We start from the raw sequence: 11091 nt of genomic DNA on the forward strand, positions 1-11091 counted from the left end.
GTAGTTGTGTCTGACGATTCGACTTTGCGTGATGATATTTTGTCTCAGGCACATCGTATTAGATTCACTGTGCACTTGGGCAGTGTAAAGATGTACAAAGATCTACGTACAATTTTTGGTCAAAAGGTATGAAGCGTAGTGTTTATCAGTTTGTATCTCGATGTCTGGTTTATCAGCAGGTTAAGGCTGAGCATCAACGTCCGGGTGGTTTGATGCAGAATTTGGAGATTCCAGAGTGGAAGTGAGAGCATGTAACGATGAATTTTGTCACCCACTTGCTGATGTCCTCTAGGTAGTGTGATGTCATTTGGGTTTTTGTGGACAAGTTTTCCAAGTCTGCACATTTTCTTCAGTAGAATTGGAGTACTGGAGGACCTCCACAGATTCAAACGAATTAAAATAAGTCAATAACTCTGCTAACAAAATTTTTAATTGAAAATAGAATCTATATTAAAAAATATAATATAAAATAAATTTAATCGAATATGTTTATTTAGGTTAACTAATTTTTTTTATAAATATAACTGATCACAAACAAATTTATTTAATCAGCTTAATTTTTTTAACTGTAAATTTTTTATTTGTCTTTTTGATAATTTTTTAGCTGGTCATCAAATTCAAAATTTAAAATTAAAATTTATATTTTTTGAGAAAAAATTATCATATTAATAATAGTAAATAATTATTTTACAAAATATTATTAATTATTTAATTAATTTTTAGAAAAATCAAAGTGGCAACATGGGATATTGTCCTTTGCCAACATGAACGGACGCTGTATTTTTTGCGGCGTATGTTTTTAGTAGTGGAAGATTGTAGTATTTTTTCAATCTTCTAATATTTAAATTAAATTTGAAATTTTTTAAAAATTAATAGTAAAAGAACTCTTTAAAATGTAAAGACTAGTTTTAAATATATAAAATAATTTTGTTTTTTTGAAGGTTATATAAAATAATTTGATATTACTGAAATATTATTAGTTTTTATTTAAAGGTAAACTGGAACCCTTACAAAACCCAAAATCCTTCGTCAAGAAAGCCTAGAAGCTTCCACTCCGTTACTGATACATATTCATTTCGATCTTGAAATTTGCTGCAAGAAAATCGGACCGATTGAATCCAAGAAATGGCTAAAAGGTTGATCCCAGCTCTCAACAGAGTCCTCGTGGAGAAACTTTTGCCTCCCTCCAAAACACCCGGGGGCGTACTCCTGCCAGAAAAATCATCCAAGGTACCGATTTTGTGATTGCTATCTTCGTTTTGATGCGAGTTTATGGATTCCTGATGTGGGTTTTTTGTGGGTTTTTGTCTACAGTTGAATTCGGGGAAAGTGGTCTCGGTTGGACAAGGGCTGCGAGACAAAGTTGGGAATCTCATCCCGGTTTCTGTTAAGGAAGGGGACACTGTTCTCTTGCCTGAGTATGGCGGAACCCAAGTCAAATTGGGTGAAAAAGAGTAAGTTTTTATCTTCAAATTAGTTCATTTCAGATAATTTTTTTTAGCTGAGATTTGTTCTTCAAGCTCATAAGCTCATGTTCAGCTTATCTAGAAACCCTTTACACGGTTTAATAAATTTTGATTTGTATTTTGAACGGGAGTTTTTTTTATTGTTCGAGTGCAGGTACCATCTGTACAGGGATGAGGATATCTTGGGGATTCTTTGCGATTGAGTGATAATTGTATTTTCTTCCTAATTAGCCAATTCGGGCTAAGTTTTCATGTTTGAACTTGGTTTGATCATTGATGTTTCCAGTTAGTGTTACTTGTTGATTTTGAGATCTAATGAGTAATGTGGAATTTACTACTTTTGTGGCATCTTTGTCTTTCATTGATCAATGCTTTTGTCCATTTGATCTTTGTTTAGTGTTAGTAATGCAGAGCATCTTGTTTTCCCTTTTGTTCCATTTGATTTTGCCATCTCATTAGAAGCCGAGGTCTCGAACAAGTATAAAGTTTTAATAACGTGCGACCTTGTTTCAACCACGAAGCTGAGCTTCTAGGAAACCACTTGATGAATGCCAAACGTTTAGATTTTAGTATGTCTTGATTGTGATAGTAACTCAACTCACCTGGAGATTTGATGTATTCTGGATGTGAATGAATGCGTCAATGCTTTTGTCCTTTTGATCTTAGTCTTAATAATTTAGAGTATCTTGTTTTACCTTCTATATTCCATCTGATTCGCAATTCCATTCAGAACCGATGCTTCGACGTAGGAGTATGCAATGTTAAAGAAACATGCGATCTTAATCTTGAATTCTTGATTTGACAGGAAACCAGAGTATCTAGAAGATCAACTTTCTTCTGTTAGTACTGTTTAAACTCAAAGAAAAACCAATCTAATTGGAAAGTTGGCCTTTTTCCTGTCAGTTTTGTGCGGTGTTTTTGTTGCTATTTTGTTAAACTGTGCTAGTACGTTTCATTCATTAGAAGCTCATTCTTTCAACAAACCTAATTCATGCCCCAAACGGCCGAACCATATTAACCACGCTGATACCAAAAATTCAACTAAAAAGAATTAACTCGTCCAGTTTCGGTCTTGGTCATGTCGGAAGCAGAAACATAAATGATGGTTTTGAAACTGACAGTTACAAAACTAGTCAACAGACACCGCAATGGGACAGACATATCATCTCATGGCCGTTGATTTTGGCAGATGGGTAGTGCCCATCTGCCAGCTAAGAATTTCCCCATATATATGCCCATAAGAAACCAATGACAGAAGCTATTGCTCCAGAGACAAAATGAGAGTGTCGGATATTCTGGTATATGTGAAGGTCTCTCGTCGATGAAGATCACAAAGGAAAGGATCGATACGTAATGACATGGTAATCAATCAGTTGCAAGAAAAGAGACGGATTTCAGTAGCGCCATCAAGTTTAGAACAGGAATAAACGAGCTGGTTTAACATTGAACTCTTTGTACATGACTTGTTTATACGAATCGAAGTCTTGAAATAATAAAAATGACGTGAACCTCTTGAAATCTTAAGGACTTTTTCGGACTTCATCTCCAACAGTTTTGGCATCTTCTCAGTGCCATTACCATTTATTTCATCTTATTCACTCCAAAGTAAATTGATTCCTACAGCAACCCCTGATATCTAACAATTAACAGCAAATAACTCATCTTCACGCCTCTGTTTTTGGATTCCATTGAATAAAATGCCATACAAACTTCAAAAAGCAATAAAAATCTTGCCATCACAAATAACATAAAAACGTTCCCCCAAAAAAAGGAGAAGGCACTTACATTCTAGTGATATTGCTAACTTTTAACATTCTAACTTATAAATCTGAAAAACTAAGAAAGTACACTTAATAAGAAACGGATCTGGAGTCTACGTGTCGGGGTCGGACCTGAGTAACCCTGCCTGACTGCCCACCCCACTTGCATTACACCAATGTGAACTTTAAGGTAGTCATTGTGCAGTCCCTGTTGTTGTTCTTGTATCCTCCTCACTGACTCCCCGAGACCTAAATCGCAATCATCGACAGTCAACATCTGAAGTGTTGCTATGCCTCCAACGGATTCTAGGGCCTCCTTTAGTTTCCAGCACGACCGGACAATCAACCTCTCTAGGCATGGGAAATTGTTTTTCAGCTATCCGGTTATCCAGGTCTATGCATTCCATCTCCAGGTACTTTAAACTCGAAAAGTCTTCGGTTACTTCCCAATCACTTCCATGAAATGATTCCCTTTCAGTTTCAATACTTCAAGATTCGGCAAGGAAGCAACCATGGACATCTTTACCCATGGTAACTCCCAACCCTCCAAAGTCGAACTTTTTTAGATTTCGGGGAAAGCTGGAGATGTTCTGCTTAAAAGGGATGGCTGGCATCTTGAGATGGAGCTCTTCGAGTCGGTGTAGGTAGACAAGATAGTTGATGCCAATCGTTGGCCAATCTTCAGATTGGTGGGGAACTTCTTTAGATTCGAAATCCTTGCAATCACTACTAACCCCGTCACATGAAGAGTCGTCTGCAGGTTGTGTAGAATGGAATAGCTTTCACCAAGCTGTTCACTACTAGGAATGGGCAATGACAAAATGTTCAAGACAAGATGCCTCAAATATCTCTGAAGGCATATCAAGTTTACACATGGAGATCAACTCTAGAATCATCTTTGGTATTAACGAAAAGGGTCTCAAGATTTCTGAGTTTGGAGATTGCAGCTGGAAAGTAGCAAAATATGTATTTGAAAACAACGTATCTCAAATTCGGACTTCATTTCCAGACTCTGAGTAGCCAAAACAATGAAGTGAATGACGGAAAATGTGTCCAAATGGTCAAACGAAGTTGCAAATTTCGGAATTCGGGTAGATTATATTCATCCATAGACCCATGTTTATAGTGCTGATCAAAGTTTTCTTCTTGAGCCTTTATTTACTAGACTTATTTAAAAAGCGATCAAACAATGGTTAAAAAGGGTAAAGCCAACCACAATCCAACCCAATCATTTATACCAAATGGCCGTATAAGGAATATTGCATGTTTTCATGTGTTTTAATTTAAATAAATTTTAACTACTTTACTTTTCGTTTTATTATTTTGTTTGTTTGTTAAGATCGTTTGTGTGTAGAGAGGATGAATACACGCTTTAAAAATATTTTGCTAATAAGCAACCAGTCTTGTTAGTGTTAGCTAATCAAAACTGTTTACTTTCACATCAAAAACGATTTGGACTACAAAGATGGTGTACATAAACGGTCAAAAGGTTTTTGTGAATCTTTCATACTCAGACAATCACGAATAAAAGTAATATAAGCAAGAAAATAAATAACATAATAATTATGAAAGTTCGAAGTTAAACTTTTTCTACGTCTCCATTTCTTCCACTTAAGAAAAAAATCACTAAAAGAATTTGTTTATACAAATCTTGTATGCAACACACTGCAATCGAAGGACTTATCATTTGTCTAGATTGGAATTCCTAGTACACCACAAATTAAGATAACAAGTATTAACACCAAACACAAATACACATATGATAGGTGAATGAATTCGAAGATTCAAACTGTCGAGCAATTCTTCAACTGTTTAAGATGAATGGTTGAGAAGTTGACTCTAAACCCTCGATGATGATCTGATATATGGACTTCTGAATGTGAAAGCTTGTTATCATGTTTTGCTTTCACCTGAGAACAATTGAATAATTTTCCCATTCAACTTCTGAATGTAATAATTTTTTGATGCAAGTATTGTTCGACTTGTATTATATGCAACTGATTCAACTTTTTTTTTTTGTCAAATTCAGAAATAAATGATATCTCAACATTTATTTAGAAGACGATTCATTATTTTCGTTATACTTGATAATCATATCATAAGGAATTTTGATATTGTCTTCGCTTTACCTACTAATAGGTTGAATTCCACTAGCTAGTTGTAACAAATAATCGTTGAAAACAAGGTCTAATATATGGTAAGGTCGATGCCACCCGCAGGGTACTACCCTGCGAGTGACGTGGCGGATCATGATTGGGTAAAATCAGTGGACCCCACGTGGAACCCACTGATTTTAACCAATCATGATCCGCCACGTCATCCGCAGGATAGTACCCTGGGGGTAGCATGTAGTAAACCTTAATATAGATATCATGTTTTCTTTTAGAGTAAGATGTTGCATTTGCTTATACAAATATGATTTTACTAAATTTGCATGAATTGTTTCTTGAATTGTGGCTTTTGGTATTACCGACAAAACTTGCATGGAATCTCTTCCAAGAACAGCACTTTTCCACCAAATGGTTTTTGAGATCCAGTTATATCTTGTAAATTTCTATCAATAATTTTGATTGCTATCCACTTTGCCGTGGTTGCTTTGTCCCATATAGTTAATTGTGTTACGCGTAACAGTTATGCAAGTCTACTTTGTTTTGATATCGTACAATAGCTTTCGTCACAAAAATCAATTGGGATGTTAAATTGAGAATGAGTTGTTCGACCACCAGATAATATAAAAGCTGCAACCTATAAAGTTGTTGTAGCAAAGAACAGTCATTTTTATCTTTCTAAGATTTGATAGCAAAACAAGATATAAATATGTTTTCTCAGTTCCAACTGGTCCATTGACAACCTTTTTTTTTAATAAATAAAAAAAACTTATTTCCAATGGAATCTAAGCTCTCGAGAATAGTTTTGAATTCGTTTTGGTACCTTACATTTAATTTGGATGGAGTTAAAAAGTCATTCGCTCATATTTCAACAGACATTTTCTTTTGAGTTTATCTACAAATATTTTCATTGTATTAATCTGTTCAACAGATTAAAAAAAGGTGAATATTTTTTTCTCATACTTTCCAGAATAAAATTCAAGTTCGGCAATAACTTTGATATAAAAAATTCTTTACAGCCACAATTTTCGTTCTTGAATTCTTCAGAAATCGCATCAATGTAAGTGCACATTATTTTCTTAAATCCAATGGCTCACAATATACTACGACTGTTGCAAAAAATCTTCTAAAAGCTTACGACATTTGGGAGCTCATATCCTCACTTAAAACACTCAAAATTCCTCTGATTTGATTCAAGCAAACTCTTTTTATGTGCTGCTTCTTTGAATGGGAAACAAAATTTATTACAGGAATCAGACTAATTTATAATTTATTCAGACAGTATTATTTCTTCACGCAAACCCTTTCTTTGTGAGTTTATCTACCTTGTCTACCAGTTTTGGCAATCGATTGAGGCTCGTTTACTAGAGGGTTAGAGAACCTCACGATCATAATTTCCAGAGTTTATTAGAGGAATTAATATTGTTTTATTTCTTCAATAGCATACGTTTCTGACAAGAAATCTACGAAAATAATTTATATATTCTCATGGATTATGCACTAAATTAAAAGTAAAGTAAAGAAGATCCCGGTCTCTGAGATTCCTCCCTTGATTCTTTTTATTATTTTCTGAATTTTCCGTGCATGAATCTCTTGTAGATCACATCCTTGGGTTTTGAGGTTGACCCATGTGTGTTGGCCGTTGGTCTGTAAGAGTGAAGTTCATTACACTTGTTTGCTACACCAAGAGATGCTTGTCATCAAGATGATAAAACTGAAATATTTACGGACTTAAGAAACGAACCGAATTGATTTCCCCTGAGCAGCGAATCTCAAGAAGTATAAAGCGGCTCGGGATCCACAGTTCTTCTAATCCTGAAAATATTAATGTGGAAGCACAGTCAAATGACATGTATATAAAGCATTGAGCTATGACTCTAAAGAGCTCCTCTTTGCTATTTCGACACAAATTCGAGAGGCCGCTGGATATGAAATGAAATACAAGTTCACAAGGTTTTCTGAGTTCTATCTCTCGTTCGTTTTGGAGGCCTCCCAACCTTAATCGGGATCCTGTCTCGACTTGGTTTGAAAGGAACATATTTTATCATATAAACATCATAAAAGCACAAAGGTCTTATATTGACATCATACACAAAATATCATTATTAGATAATTCAGCTAGCAATTACAACTAGTGAAACTAGTCTAGACTATTTTCACGAAGTTTCAGTTTCACAAGATTAAGGATATATATCTCAGGTTGTTTTCATTATGACAAGTTCTCGACATTTTTTATCCAAAGATTGGGATAATAAAGTCACAAGAATCGCAAAGTGATTAGAAAACTATGTGACAAACAAGATATGTCAATGTCTTGCCACTCACCAATTGTCCGGAGACCATTTGCAGCCACTAGTATCAATAACGTGCAAGCTATAAGCGTGCCGCGATGTTGAGGATTTGTTTTCAAAACTGCAGAATAAATACCATAAGTAGACGATGCAAAAATAATATGCAGCAGAATAAGAAAATAATTTTGCATTCCATACACACCTCTGGTGAATTAAATCTCCATGAATGACAACCAGTGTCCCCGCTTTGACTTCAATAGGGACAAAATTCTTCAGCTCGAAGGATGGAGATGGCTTATCAAAGTGAACCCCCTTCTCATCTCTGATGAATCTTCTCACCAGACCGTCTACCATAATTTTTTTAAGAAACCAGAGGATTAGAGGAAACTTTAGCATGCAACAAATATATATACCTTCACTAACATGCGAGACCGTGCAAAAATGAATTAAGAGAAAGGGGGGAACACCTTTATGAGATTTGGGAATAGCCCAGAGGCAACCATTTGAAATTGTGGCATCTTCTAGAGCTAGCCATAGCCCTGTGCAAGTTTGTGGAACCGTATGTAGAAATGAATTGTCTTGATGTGGTACTACTTCTCCACCAATTCCAGGTTGCTAGAAAGAGAAACGAAAAACGTTACAATCTGACAACCAAATGGGAAACTCTAATCTTGTGAAATTTCTCAGACTTCGTGGAGTATGTGTGAGGTAAAGATTAATGAATCTGGTTGCCGGAATTCTTAGCAATGTCTCATAACCTAACGCCAGCCTGTATGAACAATGCCCGGACCAGAAGGAACTACGAGAAAAGAGAGCGACTAGAGTGAGAAGCATACATTATTAGTGAATATCTGCTACAGAGGAATGATACAATAATAACTATATATCAATCTGATTTGTTTTTAAAAAAACACTATATATCAATCTCATATAAGGACGCAATGAAATAGAAAATCCCTAAATCTTTTCTGGAACCTCACAAGCATGAATTGTGAAATTTATCAATATAATCTGATAGGATAGCATTCACATAACAATATCAACCTGATTAAAAAGAGTACACGTGTATACTATTATTCAGTTTGGACATGCAAATTTCCTGGTACAATATCAAAATTAAATATTCTTTTTATTTATTCATAAAAAATAAGTATTTCATCTGTAGAGAAAATGGTGAACCAAGAAAAAACTAACTAAAAGATTAATGAATACAAATTGGTAACAAAAGAAAAAATAATAAACTATATATAGTCACTGAAATGCCAGTAAAGTCCCCTCCCACCAGGCACTAACAAAATGCATCAGCAAACTAGAAATCCAAATTTTTTTACACAGATCTATAAGCGGACGTTCCTTCGATTTCCAAAAACCTCATATCTACAATTTTGGCAACATAGAAGATACAAAATGTGATAACTAGGTTCTTCTTAGGATCCTGTTTAGTACAAATCTAACATGGGCTGCTTCTGGCGTGTGAATAGTCAGCCAAGAAGTAGTACGGTCTTCATAATGGTGATGAAACATTACAAAATCTCGTACAAGAGAACGAATTGAAAACATAGGAATGCAACTCATGATGAGCAGTTAATGTACCTTGAAAATGTACATGGACTGAATCACAACTGGCCTTTGGTAACCCAAGGATAACATTAAACTCGACAGTTTCTCCGAGCATGAGAATCTCTTAAATTCAGGGTCTAGTTCATGCAATGCTGAATATAATTAAATCACAGAAATTTGTCAGGAAAACCAAGGTTCACATCATAAGAGGGGCGTTCTGCCAAGATATTGTATGATTAAAATGAAATATCAATTAAGCATACCATGACCAACTTTATTGATTGAGAGTTGCTTCGGTTGCTTCAAGTTACCATCATCATCAAATGCTTTTTCTGCCAAAACACAAAGCAAGGGCACCACAAAAATCCCATATATATTGTTAGCAGAACACCATTCTCAAATAAGAAATTTATATAAAATTTCATAATAATTTTTCTGAAAATATAAATATTGCCCAGTCCTCCATCGGCGCTGAGATAATATAACAGAACATATTTGCCCTTTCAAGTATGCATAAAATAGCAGTGAAGCCAAGCAAGTCAAAAACAAATAATAAAATTTTCACTTCTAAAGCCAAATACAACAGAATAGCCAAATACAACAGAATGAAATCAATCACAGATTCCTACCTTCAAAGAAAAAAGAAATCTTCTCAGCGCTTTCGTAGAAGTAATCATCAGAAGTTTTTTGCTGAACCCAGATCAATAAACATCAAATAAATCAAGAACTTATTGCTTGCAGGCCAATTAAACATCGAATTGAATTTTAATACGAAAAAACACGAAAAAATCAATGAAGATAAAATATGTACTTGGTTCTTGGTGGAGAAAATTGAAGCTCTGCCCGAAGCGTTAAATTCATCAAGTAACTGTTCCATTCTTAATCTGAGAGATTTTATTTCATCTGGGCTGGAAAAAGATTCCAAAACCAAGTAACCTTCGGAGTCGAAAAACTGAAGCTGATCCGAAGTCAAGTTCTTGGCGATTCCCATCGTAATGAATTACTGGGGTTTCGCCGAGAGACAAAAATGGGAATTAAATTTTGGTCTTAGTGATCATATATTTATATACTTGATTGATGTGATGTAAGGTTAATTCGAAGTATATTTATTTTAAAATAATCCGGATAATTCCTAAATATATCCCAATAGTTTCGTTATCGAGCCAATTATATTCCTTTTATTTTTCGTATCCTGAAAATATCTCTTATCAATTAAAAAGTGTCTCGAACATGTTCTTGAAACTAAATAATACATATTCTGCCCTTTATTTTCCAATTTTATTAAAGTTATGCATAAGCCCATCATGCTTCCGTAAGATTAATTAAAATTAAATACCTCTTTGACCATAGTGTCGTCGGGTCATACATGCCGAGTTTTACGAAGTGCTCCTCACACTCAACCATGCAGTCGCAACAGATGGTTTCTGCACAAGTTCCTTCAACGACACCCAGCACAACCTTAATTCGTTTTTTACCTTAAGGCGTATGATATATAAAATTAATTATAAAATATAAGCATGAATGAACAAGAGACTTAGAAAATTTATTCAGACAACATATTATTACATAAATCAACCTCCTTTGAAGAGGAGGAGATAACTAGTTTAGCTACTCATAGACTTGTTCTTGAAATACATAAAACAGAAATTTAACACAAACTTAGAAAGAGAAATATTACAATAATTTTTATTTCGTAAGAAAACTGAAGGGAATGATCGATGTCTTCAGCTCCTCAAAATCCTGTATTTATAGCCGAAGTTCCACTCGTTTCACCGAGAAACTTCAGGGAATCTTACAGCTGTCTTGAATTCTTTATGCCATTATTGATGTCATCTTTTGCTAGTGGGAGAGTCACATGCCCGATGACATCTTTTACTAGTGGAGGAGTCACATGCTTGACTTTTTT

The 11091-nt window shown here is 34.8% G+C and overlaps 2 protein-coding genes across 2 annotated transcripts; one reads left to right on the forward strand and one right to left on the reverse strand.

Annotated features, from left to right (window-relative positions):
• The first annotated feature begins 1017 nt into the window (after positions 1-1017).
• Positions 1018-1896, forward strand: LOC140884061 (10 kDa chaperonin, mitochondrial-like). The gene is made up of 3 exons (XM_073290726.1): positions 1018-1230; positions 1315-1454; positions 1621-1896. The coding sequence occupies exons 1-3, from the start codon at positions 1126-1128 to the stop codon at positions 1667-1669; spliced, it is 294 nt and encodes a 97-aa protein (XP_073146827.1). The 5' UTR covers positions 1018-1125; the 3' UTR covers positions 1670-1896.
• A 4873-nt stretch (positions 1897-6769) lies between these two features.
• LOC140883191 (phytanoyl-CoA dioxygenase) lies at positions 6770-10225 on the reverse strand. Its single transcript, XM_073289558.1, has 9 exons — positions 9997-10225; positions 9815-9875; positions 9449-9517; positions 9219-9337; positions 8093-8240; positions 7828-7972; positions 7660-7746; positions 7079-7149; positions 6770-6981 (listed from the first exon to the last, which is right to left on the reverse strand). Exons 1-8 carry the CDS (start codon positions 10174-10176, stop codon positions 7107-7109), a joined length of 852 nt encoding a protein of 283 aa, XP_073145659.1. The 5' UTR covers positions 10177-10225; the 3' UTR covers positions 6770-6981; positions 7079-7106.
• Between the last annotated feature and the right edge of the window lie 866 nt (positions 10226-11091).

Source organism: Henckelia pumila, chromosome 2 (genome assembly GCF_033568475.1).
Source record: "Henckelia pumila isolate YLH828 chromosome 2, ASM3356847v2, whole genome shotgun sequence".
NCBI classification, from domain to species: Eukaryota; Viridiplantae; Streptophyta; class Magnoliopsida; order Lamiales; family Gesneriaceae; genus Henckelia; species Henckelia pumila.